Here is a 22,867-nt window from a genome sequence, read left to right on the forward strand (position 1 = left end):
GGTGGCGCCCCCAGCCTCCACCATTCTCTACCGGAGCGGCAGCGAGAAAACTAATAATAAGCTTCTGCTCTGAAAATAAAATCCTATCTAAAACCTCCCTCCTCCCTCTACAAAACCCCTCATGAAATCCTAACCTCCTCCTCCTCCTCTCTCTAGAAATGGAGTCCCTTCACTCCAATTTCCTCTCCTCTCCCTCATTCCCCATCCCTTCCCCTTCTCTCTCCTCCTCCTCCTCTCGCCTCCCCCTTCCCTCCCCCCTCCGCCGCCGACCTCCCCGTCATCACGGCAAATCCAGGCCGTCATTCCATCCCCCAAACCCGCCAAACCCTAACCAAAAGTCCTAACCCCCCTCGCTCGCTATCGGGCGCACTGCCTCTCCTCCTCATCTTCTCAGCCTCTCCCATGGCGCTCCCTCGCCTTTCCCTTCGCCGCCGCCGTTGCAGCTCCAGTCGCCGCTCCCCACCATACCGCCGGATGTCAAAATCGAGGAAGGGATAAAGTCGTCCACTGAGCAGAGCACCAGTTCTTTTTTTTTTCGCCAAGTTATAAGCGAACGCGGCTGCTTGCGGGGTGGCGGTTCTCTGGAGAGGGTTGAGGGGGTGGAGGTCCGGTTAGAGGAGATGGAATGAGGGTGAGGCGGCGCTTGAAGGAGGTGAAGAAGGAAGAGGAAAGGAGTTGTTCAAGGGGAGGTTCTTGAGGAGCTGAATTCGGAGCTGAGGGAGCTGAGGAGGGAGAAGGCGGAGCTCGTGAGGAAGTCGGGGGATTTAATTGACTCGGCACTGGCGGCAAAGAGGGAGAAAGATAGGATCTTGAAGGGAAAGGAGGAGGCCAAGGGGGAGTTGGAGAGGTTGGAGAGTGTGATTTGGGGCGCAGAGGAGGAGTATAATGGGTTATGGGAGAAGATTGGGGAGATCGAGGATAGGGTTTTGAGGAAGGAGACATTGACTTACAGTGTAGCCATTCGAGAGCTCGGTTTTATCGAGAGGGAGAGCGAGCTTTTGGTCGAGAGGTTTAGCGGGCGGCTGAGGCGGGGGAGAACTGGGAGGTATACTTCTTCACTTGCCAAATGATTGAAATTTTTGCTATCATCCTTGTACCTTATTTAATGTTCTTAATCGAAATAACTGCATAATAATCATGCAGTTATGTAGAAAACTGCAATAAAGTTTAAAGATGAAAAGAAATAGTGAATTGAGAGCTTGGTGAGCTAATTGGCTGTGTAAGGAGTTTTGCGAGTAGTTGGAGACGGTTGGGAAAAGTTTGGATAAGATATCAAGAAGGTTTGACGTATATAGGTGTGAGCCAGGAGCATGTTCTCACAGAGGAGAGCAGTTTTTTGCGGGAGGTTTAGCATGACTTTTTTGTAGCAATTTCTTTTTCCCTTTAGAATTTCATATGCGGAACTATACGTCTGGTTCGTTTGGCGCGTTGAAAAATGTGTTAAGTTAGTTGCTTAGGCTGGTGATTGTTAAGTTGTAGTACTAATTTATGTGGTACTTACATGCATGGACATTTATGGGCGCACAAAAGTCTATATAGTTTTTTTAATAAATAGAAAACGTACAAGGATTGCATACAAGCTAACATATTAACCTACTGTACATTCTTATAACTTTATAAAGGAATAAGTGTTAACTCTTCAAGTTTCTACTTTCTATGGAGTATCTAGACATACATATAAACTTATCATAGACTCATAGTTATATTCAAGCTATTAGTTTGATGAATTTTTTTTACTAATATAGTATTTTATATACAAATGAAAATAAATAAAATTCTCAAACATTTAATGTTTATATATGGAAGTATAGGAGATGTTTAAAAGAATGTTCTGACAGGTTGGTCTAAGTGTAAAAGAATTGTTTGACAAGTGGGTCTAATTTAAAGCGTGTGGTTGTATAATTGAGGACATGTTTGAGAAGCATCAGGCATGTTTCTAAGTGTTTAAGGAGTGTCGTTACCCTTGCGGGTAAGATTTGATCATAAAATTATCCATGCTCTGTAGGTGTACAACATATCAAATTAAGTGTGTGTGTGTGTGTGTGTGTGTGTGTGTATATATATATATATATGTATATATATATATATTATATAATATATTAGTAAATTAATATAGATATAATAGTATATATATAGTATAGTTATATAATAAATATAGAGAGAGAGAGATAGAGGAGAGAGAGAGAGGAAAGAGAAGAGAGAGAGAAAATATGGTATGACTTGTACAAAAGCACAATTTTGTGCTTGGTAGTGATTGTCACATCCCCCATCCAACTTACTATACTCATGTGTGAATTTGTTCCCACACTTGAATGATGCAGGGAGATTTGACACTCACTAACCAAAGCACAACTTTACGTGCTTTGGTACCAAAGCCCATATCCATATTTCTTAATATATATATATATAGTATATAATATATATATATATATATACGTTATGTGTGTGTGTGTTGTGTGTGTGTGTGTTTGTGTGTGTGTATAATATATATATGTATATATATAAGTATGTATATGTAATATATATAAGTATAATATGATATATATATATATTATATTGTATTATATATATGTATATATATATATATATATATATATATATAGTATATATATATATATATATATATATATATATATATATTATCATATATGTTTATGTATGTATTATGTTAATATACATATATGACATACTATAAGATATGCATATATGTATAATGTATATGTATATTATAGATATATATATCATATATATATGTAGTTATATTAATACATTACATACATACATACATACATATAATATAGACATACATACATAATACATACATACAATATATATTATATATCATGTGTGTTGTTGTGCTGTGTGTGTGTGTGTGGTGGTGTGTGTGTGATATACGATGATATATATATTATATACATTATAATATATATTATATATATATATATATTTATGATATATTTATATTAGTAACGTTGACACACCACACACACACACACAACACACCACACACATATGATATCTATATATATTATATATTATATATATATATATATAGATATATATATATATTATCAATTTTAATAGAGTCCAAGATGGAGAATTTCTAATTGATTTTTGAAATACATTTTAATCGAACATTATTCATGCATTGGTTAAATTTCCACCCAAAGTATGCTAAGACTGGTTTGTGCGTTTTTTTTCGTTTATAGAAAACAAGAACATCCTCAATTATTAAACCCTACCTTAAGACTCTAGTGATGCCTTCCATAGAAGAATACCCTTCAGCTCCCACCTTCAGTTTGTAGATCTCCTCCGTGTCTGAGTGTCTGTCCTCTACAACCTGTCTCTTATTCCTCCTAGTCCTCCCTACCTTCAACTTCATTGTTCATACTTATTTTGAAACCTAATGCAAAGAAATTGAATCACAGATCATGATCTAAATTGTAATTAAATTTAACAATTTAAATCTAAAGGGGAGGGGAGATGTGCTTTTGAAGGAGGCGGGCAGTCCCACAAGACGGAGTTCCAATGGCCTAACTTAAAAAAAAAATCTTTCTCGTTCAATTACTTAACTACATGTCATACATCGTGCCAGTCCTTTTTATTAGTTGAAGGAGGGACACATGGATAAGAAATTGTCTTGTGAGAGGATGGGAGAAAGAGATTTTATCCAGTGGCGGATCCAAAAATATTTTCATTTTGGGGGAGGGGGGATAAGTATCTATTTGCCTAACAATAAAAATATAAATTAAAAACTTATAGTGCCTGATGGCGATGCATTCAATGTACGCTCTCAACTAAATTGCAACATATTTTGCCTACAATATGATAAATAAAAAAATATGGGTATTTTCATTAATTATTTACTTTTACTAATGAAATCAAAAAAATACAAATTTGCCAGTTTAAATATTATACTAAATTTAATATTGTGATTTTATTATAATATATTTGTTATATATCATAAACAAATGTATATCAAGATCAAACTCATAAATCAAACACTCAATGTGCATTAAGTACTTGATAAAAGATTGTCTTGTAAATATCAAGAAGGATGTCGACAATTTGCTTTACAATAAAATAAACCAAAAGATATATTGATGTGTACTTTTACAATTGCTCTTGACGATTTCTCATATTTTGATAATGTTGCATGATGTTTTTAGTTGCAACACTATCAAACACATCTCTTTCAATATATATAACGAGACTATCATTCATCCATTCATCCTCTATACTATTACGCAAACGATTTTTAACAATTTTCATTGTAGAAAATGCTCACTTCACAGTTGCAGTTGCAACTGGTAAGATCAAAGCTAACTACAGAAGCAAATACACCAAAGGATTTACGTTGTTCCTTTTTGTCTCTATTAACATTTTGGAAAGATCACCAATGTTGTTTAGCTTTGAAAATTGATTATGTGAACGCACATCGAGGATATAATTCTCAAGTTGATTATCAAAAACCACAACATCTATTGAATGAAACTATGATAGATAACACTCAGCAAAACAAATCAATTTTCTCTTATCAAAAGTAGAAAATGATTCCATTGGGCTCAAACAAGCCATACAAGTAAGCAACTTGGTGTTAGCATCTGTATAGCGATTGTTAAGCTCTTGCAGTTGCTTGTCAATCACTTGATAGAAAATTTCTACATGAAAATGGTGCAAGTTTGTCACTTTCTCAGCATTATGTTGTGGTCGTCCATGAAGCACAAGCATGTCATCCATATTGGGAATATGAATATCATGTTTCTTACAAAATAAAGAAACATCACTCAATAGAGATTCCTACTCGTCATCTCTCTTCCCTTGTAGTCGTTGCTTGTCTACTTCAACCAAAGCAATAGCGTTATTGATATCTTGATCTTTGCGCTATAGGGTTTGAGATAACTCATGTGTGACTCCTAAATCCTAATATATTTTTCATTAAGTGCATGTCGAACACAAACTCAAAAGATTGCATGAAGTATAATAAAGCACTTGCTCTGCTTTTTTGCTGAGGTTGTGACATATTTGATAATAGTATCAAGCACCTCAATGACAGATGAGAACATTGGGATCAAGTTGACTAACATCTCATAATGCGAACGCTAACGATTATCTCCAGCGCGATGGAGAGATGTTTCTTGATTTAATTCCACTAGAAAGTTCACCATTTTCTAAACATTCGAAGGTCTTGGTAACTTGCTTTTCTCGAAGAATATCTCGATGCTTACATGAACCTCCAACAACATTAACCAAATTATTAAGTATCGTGAAAAGTAAAGCAATCTCAGTTTGTTGCTTTGCAACACTTACAAGTGCTAGTTGAAGTTGATGTGCGAAACAATAGAGATAGAAAGCAGACCTATTCTCCTTCATTATCAATGTTTTGAGACCATTAAATTCCCCTTGCATGTTGCTAGCACCATCATAATGTTAACCACGAATTCTTGATAACTTATTCCATATTTTGAAAATAAAGACTAATTGTCTCCTTAAAGGGATAATGCGGTAGTGGAAGAAACATGAACAATCCGAAGAAAACGTTCAATGACGTGTCCTTTCTCATCCACATAACGCAACACGATGTCCATTTGCTCCGATTGATATATCATGAGATTCATCAATCAAAATAGGCAATAAATCATCACCAAGATCATTGATAATAACTTGAGTAGTTTCATTAGTAGTAGCACTCACAATATCCTTTTGTATGCTAGGTGCTATTAGTTTGAGATTTCCACAAGCTCTTTTCAAAACAATACCAAAAGCAACATTTAGACTTGAAGCAAAATGTATAAGCTCAAGAAAGTTTTCTTGATTATTAGAATGTTCTGATTCATCATGGCCCCGAAATGCCAAACATTGACGTAAAGTAATTGAATGCAATTGATTGTTGCTGGCAAGTGAATATGATAATCCTCCTTGACTTGATCATATTGTTTTGAAACAACATCTATATGTTGCTTTTGCTTCATTAAAGCTTGACATTTAATCCAAGCTTCATTATGGGCACTATTTGGACCACCAACATGCTTTACTAAGCTCTTTTTCTTTTTCCAATTTGGATATCCATTGGTAATAAAACAATCAACACTTTGCTTTCGAGGATTAGACTTCATAAGATAGCAACACAAGCAAAATGCGTCATCTTTTGATATGCTATACTCAAACCAACTTTTAAATTCATTAAACCAGTTAGGATGAAAATGATGCAAATCATTTCTAAATTTTTAATGGAAATTTATATTGGAGTGGTTGATAAGACCTTTTTGTAAATAAGCTTGTCGAATATAATCTCGGTCATTTGGATGATACTCTAAAACACTCGGTTGGAGCCCCGGATCAGCCGAAAGATTTTTCAAGTTCACTGCGTTGATTCGTTTTGGACTATGTTGTATATTCTCAAGATTGTTTGAAATTGGAGTAGTTCATGGTTGCTCTTGCTCCATTGGGGACTTTCTTTTAAGTAATTTATCCATAACTAAATTTTTTTACAAGATAATCAAGATCAAAGTATAATTCTATTTACGCGTAGCAGTGAGGCATTGCTAAGGCTATTTCAGGCTATTGCGGCAAAATAACGGTAAAAAACACAAAGTCAATAGCGATCTAATTTAGATATGTATAAATACTAAAAAAAGAAAAATTAAAGAAAAAATCTAAGAAATCTAAAAGTACATATTGGATGATTTAAAGATATCTTAAACATGAAATAGACATATAACCATCACGTAATACCGAAGATGACTGGAGGAGTCAAAAAATCATCGTCTTTGAGAAGAAGAGCTTAGCGGTGACAGGACTGTCCTAAGAGAAGCTCACGGTGAAGGAGGTGAGAGAAAGTATCAAGGTAGGTGCCAGAAGCTATGAGAGATGACGAGAGTATGCTGAAAATCACAGGAGACAGTGAAATGCAATGGTCAAGGGTTGAGTTTAATTTTTAAAAAATAAGCGTCAAACCGTTTTTAAATAATAGTCAAAAAGCAAATTTCGAATGCAATCGCTCACTATTTACCGTTATGACACACTATTGGCGGCTTTTGCGAACAAACATATTTCGCAATATGTCACCGCTATTGCATGATAACGTAGCGGGCGATAGCGTCACGGGAATGGACCGCTAACGCTATCAGTGCCGCTATTGCGGGGCTATTTACCGCTATTTATAACAGTGTATCTAATTCACTTGTCTAATTCACTTTGTCTAATTCATTTGTCTAATTCACTTTGTCTAATTCATTTGTCTAATTCACAGAATCACCGAGACTAAGGGACAAGTATTTTAGGCATATCAATTCATAATTTAGAGTACATCATAATTTATCAAAGCTTCATTATTCACTCATCAAATCTTTAGGCAAACCAAAAAAAAAAAAGAAAAAAATTCACTGAATCACTCACCAGTCACTTGTGAATTTGATATGGTGCCCTCGACCAAAGGACTGAAGGAGAAGAAAAGGAGTAAGAGGTTGGACATTGGAGGCGATCAAGGCAGCAACATGTAGACGGGAGAAGTGGCAGTGATTGAGACAGAAGATGGAGCTAAAGAAGCAACGATGACTCTCAAAGGTTCGAACTGGGGTTTGCTCTTTGAGCATTTCTGGAAATTAGGATCAAAGGCCAAAAGAGCTAATGTTTTCACATAATGGACCATGGGTTTAAGTTTTGGGGCTCTTTTTTTGTGTTTGGGGCTTTGGGCTTGGGCCTATAATTTTCAAATAACTTGATTTAATGGGTCAATGTCTATCGGGTGAGATTTAGAGGTGCAATTTGTCTGAATTTGAGGGGGGCAAAGTATAAATTTTCAAGGGGGTAAAGTGTAAAAACTAAAACTTCAGAGGTGCAGCTGCCTACCCTAGGCACCACGTATATACACCCCTGATTTTATTGATGCAACTAAGGTAGAGGCGAAAGGAAAACTCGATTAGCATGATGACTCCTCTAAGTAATTGAAAGAGAGATTTTTCAATAGAGATCTTGGTCTATTTTTTGTTTGGGTGAAAGTTGCATGACTTCTTAGTGCTTATATTTTGGGAGGCAGGTGAGGACATTAAGTATGTCCAGTGAGAGGAAGAGAGGAAAAAAAAATAAAGATGAGTGGTCTACTATTGACAAAAACCTTAGACTTGATAGCAACATTGTGCTTAGCTACAGTTTTACTATAGTCAAAAGATTTATTCTGCATACTGATGGTTATGGAATGTGAATAATTTAAGAAAAGCTAAGACTTAAGTGTTGCATTCCTTTTAGTGGTTCGTGTTTAGAGCTTGAAAAATTCCTTTACCTTCAATAAAACAAATGGAAAACAGTAACATTACGAAGTTGTGAGGGTAGTATTTGTTTTTCTCGAAGCAGTATAACAGGTTTTAGGCATGAGTTGGAAAACTATAGATATAATTTGGATATTGGAGAATCTACCTCATGGTTACCATTATACTTTTCGTGAGACGAAGAAAAAGCTCTGTTAGAGTGGTTAGTTCTCAACCATGTTTGTACTTTTATTCCTTGTTGTTTCTTCCTATATATACGCGTGTGTGTGGACATATATACATACACACGTATATGTATTAGGTAAAATGGGTTGGTGTTGCACCGACATCTTAGGTATAGTGTTGTTGATGGGACATTAATTCAATGGTTCACTCAAGATATCTCATGAAATTATTCAGCTTGCCCCTTTATTAGAGGAACAATCTCGTTTTGAAAATGAAATTCTCTGAAGTCTTCGCTCGTAATTTATATGCATGTTTTTCCCCTCTCCCAATAGAATGTAGCACATTCATTTTTTTCTTGCCTTTCTCAAAAGATGCAGCACATTCATCTTCTTCTCTCCTCAAATAGTTATTCTTCCATAAAATAAAAAAAAATCTTCATCCTCTTCCTATTGCAATCAATCCAAATTAAACAAACTAAAAAACAAAAAATCAAATCTTATTCGCCCCCATCTCCTTGCGCTTGAAGTACCCTAGATAACACGTCCTTGTTTGATTGATTTTCTGTGTTTTGTTTGTTGTATTTGCACTCAAAAAATTAAAACCTTTTCTTCACTCAATTTAACTGAGTTTTGTTGGATTGATTTGCACTAAAAACAATAGCTTCCTACGTATTAATAGTGGAAGATGTTGCTCATGCATTGGCAAACCATCATAGTGACATGGTCACCCATGCTAAGTAGCAGTAATCAATATAAAGCATCAAGATAACTCTAGTTCAAACATCACAAACTAAAATATGAAACAGAGTTGTTTGAGCATTTTTAGCTTAATTAAAATGAAAATAACTATATTATGTTGATGCCTTGCTATACAATTTCATTTCTAAGACATGTACATGTGTAAGTGTAGTTCACATTTCTAATCAATAACAATAACAAAGGGTTATCTAAGTTTCATCATTTCAAATATGCTTGAGTGTTTTTAGCTAAACTAAAATGAAAATAACCTATATTATGTTGATGCCTTGCCATTGTTTTAAATATCTCCGACATGGCCCGATATATCCCCCGATATATCCTTTTACAGGGCTTGCCGCAACCGATATGGTCTTTAAATATCCTTTACCGTTTTTGGCTATTTTGAGTGATAAATCCCCGATATGGCCGATATTTTAGCCGATATGTGGACCAATATATCTTTTTATATAGCTTGTTGCAAAATGATATATCGTGTTTGGAATTTTTAGGCGAGATATCAAGATTTCCCCATTATATCAAATGACATTTTGCCCTAAAAGCAGATCGAATGTTGCAACGTTGCTTTGCACTTTTGTGTATTTTAGAAGGTTGATTAGTGATCCTAAACATATATTATTCATATTTTGTATGCTTAAATTTCATTACATATGTTGAGATTACATTGTAATGCATTATACTATGTATGCAAACATTCATTATGGCATTCCGATATTTACCACATATCCCCGATATTTCCCCGATATCCGCAATCCGATATGAATTTTGGCCATCCGATATTTTCCTGATATCCGATATTTAAAACCTTGTGCCTTGCTATACAATTTCATTTCTAAGAAATGTAGATGCATAAGTGTAGTTCACATTCTGATCAATAAAAAAGGGTTATCTAAGTTTCATCATTTCAAATAATTTTCAAATTATTAGAACATGCAATAAGGTAGTACTTAAGTATGTTGTTTGAGCTGCACCATATCTCCAACAATAGCTGTTGCAGCTATACAAGTTACACTGCTCCAACACAACTCTTTGGAAATATCTGGGTCACAGTTTCATAGCACACTGTCATATACAAATTGGATGTTTTTGATGACGACCATAAAGGATGCAAGCAACAACAGTCATCACCAAGTCCTGGAATTTTTTTTTAAACATGTATTGAGGAAGAGCATGGGTTGAGAAAGAAGATGTATTTCTTTCTGAAGAGAGGGAACAAGTAGAGAAAAAAGAAGAAAACAAAGAGTCAGGTGTTTGATCAAAGGGGAAGGAAATGTGGGTACTGATTTTGGAGAGAGATTTTAGGGTATTCGTTTCATTTTGCAAATGAAAAAAACTCTCCCTAATCAAGGGGTTTGTTGCACAATTACATGATGTATCTTAAGTGAACCATTGGATTAATGCCACATCAACGACACTCCACCTATGGGGTTAGCGTGACGTGCCAACCCCCTCTTTCCTAATATATAGTTATTTACAAAAATAGCTCAGCACTTGTTCCCTTTTTAGAAGTATTGCGCCCTACATATCAGGTGTACAATGAAGAATGAGTATGGAATGTATTTTTGTAAGGGAGCGCTAGGAAAGATTTGATGCGTAATAGAAAACCAATGCTTTACCGCAAAAAGTTGGGCTGCTGAAGATCTTGATATTTTGGTTTAACGCCAAAGCACATCAGCATTTGTTTTATTGAAACTGAAGGAAGAAAGTAAGATGAGGTGGAGGTATCACAAAGAAGTTAGGTAGCACTAGTGCTTAACTTGAAGTTACGAATAACTTTCCAAAATTTGAAGTCAACTTAATGGGATTGCCCTGATTCCCAGTGTTAATAAGAATATAGAAAGTTTCGTAGAAGGAACTGAAAGCTTTATCCCAGTGAGGGTTACATATTTAGGTTGGTTTATTCATTGATAGCTGAAAAGAAACATTTGATGGTTTCTTCTGGTTATAAGAGCAGATCTGAACGAGCTCCAGAAGCTTGTTTAGCTGGCATCGAAATGCCAAGCCACCCTTAATGAGTTTCTGTTATGTGATGATGTTTTCCTGCTCAATCATAGTTCTGGATACCATAATCCCTTTCTGTTTGGCATATGCCTTGAGGAAGTTTCATGTTTTATTTGTTAAATTTTGCGTTTATTGTTGGTCTTGCTTTTTTATGTTTTGCAGTTGGCGAACAAGCTCCTCTAAACTCTCTAGATATGATATTCAGAAAGAACTAGAAACAGCCCAGAAAGAATATTGGGAGCAGACGTTACTACCAAAAGTTCTCGAAGCCGAAGATCCTGAAATATTTTCAGATAACAGTACTCAAACTTTCACTGAAAATATAAGGCAAGTGCTTAAAGAGTCGGAAAAAATGCAAATAAGTTTTGAAGCAGACATAAAAAGACAGTTAAAGAAGTTTGGAGATGAAAAACACTTTCTTGTTAACACACCAGCAGAAGAAGTTCTGAAGGGCTTTCCAGATGTGGAGTTAAAGTGGATGTTTGGACAGAAAGAAGTCGCTGTTCCCAAAGCTGCCAGTCTCCATTTATTTCATGGATGGAAAAAGTGGCGTGAAGAAGCTAAAGCCAACTTGAAAAGGGATCTGCTCGAGAATAAAGACTATGGGAGAGACTATATGACTCGTAGACAGGTAGCCTTCTGTTATATGTTGAGCATAATTGCAACTCAGGAGCGTTCGTTCTTACATGCGTATGCATCAAAAACAGTCTTTCACATGTCATCTTTTCCATAACCAAATTCTAACCTGTTACAAGCCCACGTAGTGAGAGTATTCCTTCAGATTATATTTATTAAAAGTGAAACATCATGAATGAATCTCTCCTGTTCCTAGGCTGTCAGTGATCTCCTTTAGCCCGCATTCTTTGTTTCTGCAGATTTCCACATTGTCCTTTTTTGTTCTGTTTTTGTATGATTTATACTTTGATGAGGGAAGACAACTTTAGCACTGACCTGCGAGATTTAACCTTCAGGATGTGCTCTGAAAGCAAACATGAAGTCAAGGAAAGCCATTAAATCAGCGACTCAAATAATGTATTTTAATTTTCAAAATTAAAATATAAGGAACAGTAAATATTAAACTATACTAAAAACATAAGTAATTAAAATTTACAGTAAATAAAATTAGCTTAAACCTATGAAAACACACATTAAAGAGCCTTAAGCTAGTTTATTTTTGGAACTAACTTATCAGAAAATAGTAGGATATGACTATAATTTTAAACCAATGATTCGTTATTGGAGCAGATAGCAACAACCAATTCATCGGACATGCATATTTTTGATTTTCCGATGGATTTCCATGGTTCCATTAATGGAAATTGTTTGATGTAGTGAGTAATAGGCTCTGATTGTTCACTGTTCAAAAATTCTTGTTTAGGCGGTTCATATCATCCATACATAGTGTTTTGATCTAAGATTTCAATTCTTCCATGCGTCAGCAGTAGTATATTGTTCCATGGAGCTAAGGTTCAAAATATGGAATAAACAAGTTTTTCCACGACCTACGACCTGGCCAATTCTGTTCCACTTAATCCCTTTTTCATGGGCACTTGTCTTTATGGCTAAGGAATGAGAAATCTTTCTCCTGTTACATGAATCAAATGTTTCATTTCATCCGGGAAAAGCCATGTCTTTCTAAACAATGTCTTTGTCATTTGATCCAATAGCGTTCCGTTAGATAGGAAGAGATTTGATAAATACTGATTAAAACAATGTCTTTGTCATTTGATCCAATAGCGTTCCGTTAGATAGGAAGAGATTTGATAAATACTGATTACTCTCGGATGGAGTATTAGAACGGAAAGATCTTATATATTAACTATTGACTAGTTAGTTTTCCCCTAAACTTTATGGAAAATTGAAGGCAAAAATCAATCTGGATTCTGATCCTGTGGGATATGATTGGAAGCTTTAGAGATTAAAAGCTCTAATGCCATTTTCTGTTTCAAGTTCGATCTAGAATAAGCAAGTTAAACTTAAATTCAGTATACCTTCATCTAAAAAAATATCAAAGAATTGAAGGGATCAATATCCTATCATGACATTGGTTCAGAATTCATTTCATTATCACAGTGGTATACTAGGTTTTCCAGGAAGCCTAACTTGGATTTTATGTACTCATGGCTGGTTGAGAATCCACTCTAGTCATTGGAGAAATTTTCTAATCTTCTTTCCCTTCTAAATTCCAAGATGGGACTTATCTTTATTTTGCTTTTTCATTGCTAAACCTCCATTTGGTAGAAATGTTAGCTTCAGGAGTATGGAAATGCCTAATCAGTAGGGAGCAAAAAGAACAATAAAGCACCAGGTCTCTACTAGTATGAAACAAGAAAGATAAAAATTAAATCTTCGAAGGGAATTATTGTGAAGTTCGGTTTGCAGGGGGAGAGGGTTTGTGGGTTAGGTTATATATCAAGTTGTTTTATCCTGCATCATTTAGCTACCTTTATTTATGTTATTGGGCCTTTTGCAAGTCTGTCTTGTAATGTTTTTCTTTACACAATTTCTTGAATCCTCATGAAATCCTGCAATGCTGTATTTTAGAAAAACTGTGTAGTCTTTAATACATTGCTGTATCATTTATTTTGTTTTGTGGTTGCTGCAGGAGCGTATCCTTCTGGATCGGGAGAGAGTGATGACTAAAACATGGTACAATGATGACAGAAATCGATGGGAAATGGATCCGGTAGCTGTTCCTTATGCTGTTTCCAAGAAACTAATAGAAAGCGCTCGTATTAGGCATGACTGGGCTGTCATGTATGTTGCACTTAAAGGTGACGATAAGGAGTATTATGTCGACATAAAGGTTATATATGTTTTCCTGATGATTGGTTTCAAATCTTATTATATTACTCCCTGTGTATCTTTTTAGCATTCATGTAGTTTTCTTAATGCAGGAATTTGATCTTCTTTTTGAAGACTTTGGTGGCTTTGATGGACTTTATATGAGAATGCTAGCATCTGGTATTCCAACTATAGTTCAGTTAATGTGGATCCCATTATCTGATTTAGATATTCGGCAACAGTTTCTGTTAATGGCACAATTGTCTCGTGAGTGCTTATTTGGATTATGGAACTCATCAATTTTTTCTTATGTGAGACAACGGGCCTTTTCCAAGATAAAAAATATCACTGATGATATAATGGTTGTAATTGTTTTTCCACTTCTGGAGCTGATCATTCCGAAGCAGGTAGGAAGAATGAAACTTCCAAATCTTTTAGTCCTTATAGGAATAATTCCATCTCTTAGTAGTATAAAAACTTGGTTTATGTATTTTTGTCTGTTCATTTACTTTCTTTCAGGTGAGAATGAGCTTAGGAATGGCATGGCCTGAGGAAGCATATCAAGCTGTAGGGTCCACATGGTACTTGAAATGGCAATCTGAGGCAGAAATAAATTACAAAGCTAGGAAGAGGGACAATATCCAGTGGTATTTATGGTTTCTCATACGAAGTGCTATATATGGTTTTGTTTTATTCAATGTGCTCCGCTATTTGAAGAGGAAAATACCTAGGCTCCTTGGTTATGGGCCTTTCCGCAGAGATCCGAACCTGAGGAAGTTACAAAGGGTGGTATGTTTTTTTCTCTTCACCGACTTTCCTTAATTGCGCTTGTTATCTCACAGAAAATTAATCCAAGTCCTGGTCTATGATGCACTTCCTTTTTTGTTATATATAAAACTGTGCATGTGGAATTAATGAACTTGTGCAATTAGATATGCTGTCTTGATTATAGTTCCTTTTCTAACTGCTTTTTTAAAATGTCATGTTGCTTCTTCACCCTCTTACCCTCTTTACCTCTTCCTAGTGAGGAAAAATCATTATTATTGTTTTTAATCACCTGTAGCAAATCATTCTTATAATTTGTAGAAAGTGCTAAGCTTTTAACTGGTTCTCCATTGTTTTTTCCTATTGAAGCTTAGCTCTAGCTTGTAATTGACGCCATTCTTGTTCTATCTTTTAGCAAGTCAGCACTTATCCATCTCAGTATCATCAGTTTAAGTACTTGATTCGTGTAGGGGTTGAAAACTGAAATGGACCAAATAATTAATAAACCATTCGATTATTATTCATCCAGATATTCGGTCATATTCGACTCGATGGTTTATTTAATTGTAAAGGAATATTTTTAGTATTCGGCTCATAAACGAATAGAATTTGACCAAAGATATATTCGATTCGGTGGATTATTAAATATTCGTTTATGTTTTACATTTTATTTCTCTAAGTTTAGTTTATCATAGAATATTTATCCTTTAAAGTTGCACTTGATATATTTACCATATCGACATATATCATGAAAAAATATCTAGGAGAAATAAACTCTTATGCTAATTTTAGCTTAGATTATGTCCGAAAGTTGCTAAAAAAGTTTGATAGAAAATGAATTCATGTAGATCTAAAAATCTATGATGAGATGTTTTCTGCTTCTATATTATTGCATTATACTAATCTTTATGTTAACATTACTATTGTTAAATATATAAATTAATAATTTATAGAGAGATGAATTTAATAATTTTAGTAGTAAGATATCATAATAACCATTAAATAGTTATGCAACATGTAAAAGAAAATAAAACAAGTAATATACCAACATAGGATTCGAACACATGACCTCAGATTAAAGAAGCAAATGCCTTAACCAAGTTTGCTTGCAAATATTCGTGAATATTTACCAAGTAGCTAGTTAATATTTCGAATCAAATTTGAACACATTCTACTCATTCGACACGAATTCGAATTCGAATTTGCTGTAGTAATCCGAATTCAAATTCAAATTTAAAGGTAGTTGATCAAATTCGATTCGTTTCTGCCCCTAATTTCATGGTTATGTTTTCTAATTGGCCAACACTGTGAACAGAAAGCATAGTTGTCATCCACCAATCTACGACATTTCACTTCAATTGTATCATTGCATGGGTACCCTGTTACATGAGCAACCATGCTACAGTTAATAATTGCACATTTATCATATCCAACTAAACACTAGAGCTAGCTTCTCAATTTAGTGTAGTCATTGTCTCCATTGAAGCTTGCCTGCATGGATGCTTCTTGGTTGCATGCTTGCTGTGGTGTTTGTTAGCGAGCTTGTTTTCCCTTGTGTTTGTGTGTTTTTTCCCTGTTTCTATTTTCCTCTCTTTAGACCCTTTTACATTCTCCCAACCACACCTTTGCCATATCTTATTACTTAATTACTTTTTTTTGGAGGGATGTGTGTGCGCACATGTGGTTGGAGTTTGATCTGAAGGTAGTGGTTATTGTGGGCCCAATTAACCGGTCTTTACTAACACTTATCCATGTGTAAGTTACAAAATGCATTTTTCTTGCCTTCATGCAGGCATGTGATTTACTTGTGTATACAGATGTAACAAGTAGTTATGGTTGATGCATGCTTATGTACACATTAAATTAAAATATGTTTTTTATGTACACAAGGATTCATTGATCTGTATAAGTTTGGATATATTGATTCCTCCTCTTATCCTTTTGATGAGTAAAGTTTAAACTATTAATCCTGGGTCGATGTAAATTTAAGTTGACAGTTTTGGAAAATAGTTGACTGCTTAATACCAACTCTGGTGATTGCTTGCTGAGAGTCTGTTAATTGTCATGCAAATGCAAGTTGGTTTCATATGATGTATATACTGCCTCTTACTTCGAAAAAGGACCTTGTCCATCACGAATTGATAAAACACTCACATCACTAGTTTATTGCATAGCAATATTTATTTATCTATTATTTTTGGTTTTTTGTTGCATTCAGTGAAATTGACCTGTTAATGATTGTTGAAGAGACCTAGGATGTATGGTATGAATGCTTTGTGAAAGTTTCTTGATTATCACAGTATTCTTTTTTTTTTTAATCTCAAACAACTGAACAAGTATTGAAACCTAGTTGAAATGTCTCATATTGTTTTGAGCACTGCAAAACATTTATCTTTGTTATGGATTAGGATATACTATAAGTGATGTAGATTGGGCGGTCATCTTCATTGATGAATTCAAGTTGTAGGACAATCATGTTATTGGAGGGGAGTCAGTTTCTTCATTTCTTTGTTTATTAATATTTCTCCTCTTAGTGAATATTTCAAAATATGTACTTGGTCGATTAGGTTATACATGGTGTAGATTGAGCGGTCATCACAAGTTGTAGGACAATCATGTTATTGGAAGAGAGTCAGTGTCTTCATTTCTTTCTTTATTAATATTTCTCCCCTTAGTGAATATTTCAATATATGTACTTGATGTTGAGTTTTAATTTCCGGATCTAGTGTAAGAAAGAATATGGGACAGGCTGAAGGAGAAAAGTGTAGCAGCATGAAAAGGGTATAGTTTTAATAATGCAAGCACAATCACTTTTGACTCACTTTGACGAAAACATTTAGATTTCTTTGATAATAAGCATTTTCTCACAAATCAGTTTCATGAATTTAAAGATTGCACAGACATGAACTATGTTATTTCAAAACTTGGACATCAGACATTATTTTAACTTCTTTGTGTTGTAAGTTCTTTATCTGCTTGACTGGAAGGTTTTCCTTTTTCCTTTTCTTTTTCGTTGGATGTCAGTGGTTTTTAAGAACTGATCTTCCCCTTATGTATCAACAGAAAGCATATTTTCAGTTTAAGATAAATAGAAGGATTCGAAGGAAAAAGGAAGGCTTCGATCCAATAAGGTCCGCTTTCGATCAGATGAAGGTGTGTTTAAGAATTGGCTTGATTTGGATTTCTTGTTTACTGCTTTGAAGGATAATCTCTGAATGATATTTACAATGCTATTAATTGTTTTACGCAGAGGGTGAAGAATCCACCTATACGATTGAATGATTTTGCTAGCGTTGATTCTATGAGAGAAGAAATCAATGACATTGTTACATGCTTACAAAATCCTACTGCTTTTAAGGAAAAAGGAGCTCGTGCACCTCGGGTATGGTAATCAAATTGTTTTAGTACTTAGTCTCCATGCTGTCATTTATTTCTTGTTTTTGTGAATTTTATAGAACATAAATTGTTATAATTTTATAAATTGAAATGGATACATTCTTCTATTTAACTTGTACTAAACACTGAAGTTATGATTTAACAGAAATATAGAAAGTCATTATGCTAAATTGAACAACAAAAGGGAAACATGTAGGCTTACAAGTCGCAAGTATACTGCTAATTGTTTTGTATAAATTCTCCATGGAGCATGAATGTGCTTGTTACTTACGCAAATGATCTATGCTACTGAGATCATAAAAATCTTACTTGGTCACTTGCTTTGATATGCCTGTTATTATGACTTGCAGAAATTATAGGAACAAACTAAATAAAGAAGGTGGGCATTGTTTTAAATATCCCCGACATAGCCCGATGTGTTGCACAATATATCCTTTTACAGGGCTTGCCGCAACTGATATGATCTCTAATTATCCTTTACTACTTTTTGGCTATTCTCGGCGATGTATCCCCGATATGGCTTATATGTCAGCCAATGTGTTGGCCGATATATCCTTTTGTATGGCTTGTCGCAAAACAATATACAATGTTTGGAAATTTTTCGAGTGAGATATCATGGTTTTCCGATTATATCAAATGACACTTTGACCTAAAATACATCAAACAAAATGTTGCAACGTTGATTTATATTTTTATTTGTTTTACAAGGTTGATTGGTGACCCTAAACTTATATTATTTATATTTCGTACGCGTAGATTACATTAAGTATGTTGCAATTACATTTTAGGCATTATACTATATATGCAAACATCTATTATGACATTCTGATATTTACCACATATCCTTGGTATTTTCCCGATAACCGCAATCCGATATGAATTTTGGCCATCCAATATTTCTCCGATGTCCGATATTTAAAACCTTGAAGACGGGTTGGAGTTTCATCCCAGCATGTAGGCTTACACAGTAAAATTGGAGTACCACAATAGGCTTTAGATCCTCCTTGAGGAGCAAGCAGTGTTCTTTACAGTTTCTCATTCCTATTTCTGAAAACATGAGAATTCCATTTCTTCAATACATTAGGTTTGGATAACATTGCCTTAGTCTCACTACTTTCACATTATTAACCTCACAACCTTGTGATGTTTGAAAATTTCCCTTCTCTATCCTTGACATAGTATCTCTTTCTCTCCTTCTGATATAATTTTATACAAGTGCTATGGCCTAATTTTATCATTTTTATCTTAGTATTTTTCTTTTAGAAAGTAATTTGAAATGCATATCATGCTTGTTTTTGTTACTATTTGGTACTGATGCCATGTCTTATTGTATAAATATTGGACCTAGTTTTATCATTTTATCTTAGTATTTTACTTTTAAAACGTAATATGAAATGCATATCATGCTCGTTTTTGTTACTATTTGGTATTTGAGCTATGTCTTATTGTATAAATATTGGCACACACACATAAATATAAAATAGCGATTGAGGACTTCAGAAGTTTCTCTGATTCTTCCTCCCTCAAAAATGCTTGCGATGGTTAATGTTTCTAAAAACTATTGTATATTTCACACCTTTCTTGAACATGTCCAATGCATCAGTTTCAATCCCTGAGTTACTTTCTAGTTTACTGGAATGACTTTCCTTGCTGGTTGAGCAATATGGGTTTCAGGAGGCGGTCCATGATAACTTTGGAGGTTGCTTTTAGCGCCATTCTTTATTGCATGCCACTTAGCTTCAGAACACTTTTAACCAGAGTTGGCCTTGAACTGATACTTTGCTAATATCTTGACTTAATAAGGCTTCTGAGTAGGTCAGGCATCCTTTTGAATCATGGTTCCTTTGGGAATATAGTCTTGAACTGATACATTAATCACCTAGATCTTCTTTAAACCAAGGTTTCTTTTTAAAAATTGCTAATTATAGTTCGTGAATTTATAAACACTATTATATACTAGACAGTAGACACCTTAGCACACTATTATATACTAGACACCTACTTAGCTGACAGTTAATGTGAGACTATTCACTTTACGTCGTGACAATCATTATAGAATATGCATGGCTTTCCACAAATCGTCTACACGTATTTGTCATTAGCTTTTAATACCTTGGAAATTTTTGTTGTGGTATATATGTGTTTATCCTGGGGATGAGGTAAATAAATATTTTAAACCTTCAAACACATCCTTACTCCAAATGCTTGATCTCCAAATTTAGAACGTTATACTTCTAGTTCCATGTATGGCATGTGCCAAAAATTTAGTGTTTCCACTTAAATTTAATGTCAATGCACATTCCTAAGTTGGAACTGACATTGAGAAAATGATTCACCTGATAGTTAACTAATGATTTTGGAATAAGTTATGTCGGGTTCTCTCTGGATTATTTTTTCCCAGTAGCTGAATGTAGTTTCCTTCAGAAAACTCAACTTCCCCTTCCTTACATTATTTCTTGGTCTAGGTGAATTCTCAAGTACGATTGTTGGTTGCATGAGGTTAAACTGCATGCCTAATAAGGTGTATTTTCCTACTTGCTAACCAGCCTTTTAGGATTTATGCTAGGCCTCTCTTATCCTTGTTTCCTTGAGTAGAAGTTTGGTATCTTTTTTAAGGGGTTACTGGGTTTATATGAAATATGTCGAAGCCAGTTGTTTATCAATTATTACATGGAACCCTGTGTTTCATAGAATCCTCCATTCTGATGGAGAAAACAACTTAAGTAGCTATCAGCTGGAGCTATGCTTACGATTGTTTGTGTATGTTTGATGAAATCTGAAATGACCAAGTCAGTTTCTACCAGACATTATTATTAAAGTATATATCTCTATTCATTGAGGCAGTACAAAATAGTACATGCAGTTCATTGCAGTATAAATGACCTTAATCCTTGACTTGGACATCACGTGGAACTTCTTTACTCTATCATGCTGCATTTGTGTCATTGTACACCTTGAGTACGAATTATCAGTGCTGGGAGTCCCTGCTGTTATTGACTAGTAATTGTTTCGTAACTGATTGCAGGGAGTTCTTATTGTTGGTGAAAGAGGAACTGGGAAAACATCTCTTGCCTTGGCTATTGCTGCAGAAGCCAAAGTTCCTGTTGTTGAGGTCAAAGCTCAGCAACTAGAAGCTGGTTTGTGGGTTGGCCAGAGTGCATCCAATGTTAGGGAGCTGTTTCAAACAGCCAGGGATTTGGTTAGGCTAGGAGCTTTCCTTTCTCATCCTTAACAAGTTTTCAGTTTTTCATTGAGAACATATTTATTGACGATTTAAGAAACTCTACAAATGAAATCTAACTTTTAACATTTTTTATTGTTTCTGTGGAATCTCTAATCAAATTTCAATGTTCCTGAATGTTTTCAGCTCTTCTTCTGATTTCTAATTATTTTAACATGAAGAAAAATGTCTTTGAAGTGGGATAATGCAATTAGATGTAAACTCATGCAACATTGCTTAAGGATTGGGGTTATACATGGCTAACATAGACATAATGGTAAGTTCGAATGAATGATAAGTGAACTTTGAACCTTCCGGGCCTCAGCACTGAACTGCATGCTTACTGCCTTAAAGCAAGGCTAGCAACCTTTCTCCTTATCTATGGTATTAATTATGAAAATAGTAGCCTTACTTAAAAATTCACTCATATTAAAAAAATGGAAATTTGATTTGATAAAGTTAATAATAAAAAAAGACATTCACATTCACAAAGTTCACTTGTATTGAAAAGCCATTTCTAAAGCCTACCAATGTCAAATCTTTTTCAGAGTTACACTTTTTCATTTGTGGTAAAGTATCTTACTTTTTGTAGGCACCGGTAATAATATTTGTTGAAGACTTTGATCTTTTTGCTGGTGTTCGAGGCCAATTTATTCATACCAAGAAGCAAGATCATGAGGCATTTATAAATCAACTTCTTGTGGAACTTGACGGGTAATGATGCATTTTTTCTTCTTTGGTGTCTGTGAATCCCAGTGCTTAGTTACTACTTGTGATGCTAAAGCATGCAAAATTTTCTTGTATATCCATGAGTTATGGCATATGATTCACATGTATATCCTTGTGTGTATATTTATTTCTTTCCTTCCTTTCATTTCATGTGCATCCATGGATGGTGACACGCACATGCAGAATAAAATTATTGAGTTCAATTTTCTGGATTAATAATAATTTTAAACCTTAATTAATTTTCAATAACCCCTATCTGAATTAAACAGGAACTTTTCCAGTGTTTTCTGAAAGATCCGTAAGTAATCTTTTTCCTTTTATTTATTTATATAGGTGGCGGCAAGTTTAGGCATTCAAGATAGTTTGAAGGTTCTTAATCCTTTTTCCTTTTAGTCTATATTTTTTCCGCTTTAGATTAGAGGGTTTAAGGTTAAGGTAGAGGTCAGTGCCTTTTACCCCCCCCCCCCCCCCTTTTTCCCCCCCCCCCCCTCCTTTTTTTTGTGGTGCACTTGTCCTTACTGAGGAGTTCTGTTTGGGTCCTCTTCTCGGAAATTTCTTTATTTCAAAAATGACATATGGTGTTACAACAGTTGCATAAATACACTTCACTTAATGAGCTATAGCAACAACTGTAATTTATAGATAACTACGCACACGGACAGAGAAAAACACACACACACACATGCATCTTAAGGGCATAGGAATATGTACATACTATATGCACATATATTATATGCGTGCGTGTATGCGCCTGCACATGAATATTTAAATATGTATACAGAAAT

At 34.8% G+C, this 22,867-nt stretch overlaps 1 protein-coding gene across 1 annotated transcript in view; it reads left to right on the forward strand.

Annotated features, from left to right (window-relative positions):
* LOC109838529 (probable inactive ATP-dependent zinc metalloprotease FTSHI 5, chloroplastic) overlaps nt 1-22,867 on the forward strand; it is a 51,343-nt gene that overhangs the window by 635 nt on the left and 27,841 nt on the right. The window contains exons 2-10 of the mRNA XM_020406962.1: nt 659-1,045; nt 11,351-11,819; nt 13,794-13,994; nt 14,086-14,379; nt 14,492-14,761; nt 17,801-17,890; nt 17,988-18,119; nt 21,159-21,332; nt 21,946-22,067. Coding sequence (XP_020262551.1) covers nt 659-1,045; nt 11,351-11,819; nt 13,794-13,994; nt 14,086-14,379; nt 14,492-14,761; nt 17,801-17,890; nt 17,988-18,119; nt 21,159-21,332; nt 21,946-22,067 — 2,139 coding nt within the window. The remainder of the gene's footprint in view (nt 1-658; nt 1,046-11,350; nt 11,820-13,793; nt 13,995-14,085; nt 14,380-14,491; nt 14,762-17,800; nt 17,891-17,987; nt 18,120-21,158; nt 21,333-21,945; nt 22,068-22,867) is intronic.

This window comes from Asparagus officinalis, chromosome 4, assembly GCF_001876935.1.
Source record: "Asparagus officinalis chromosome 4, Aspof.V1, whole genome shotgun sequence".
Classification (NCBI taxonomy): domain Eukaryota; kingdom Viridiplantae; phylum Streptophyta; class Magnoliopsida; order Asparagales; family Asparagaceae; genus Asparagus; species Asparagus officinalis.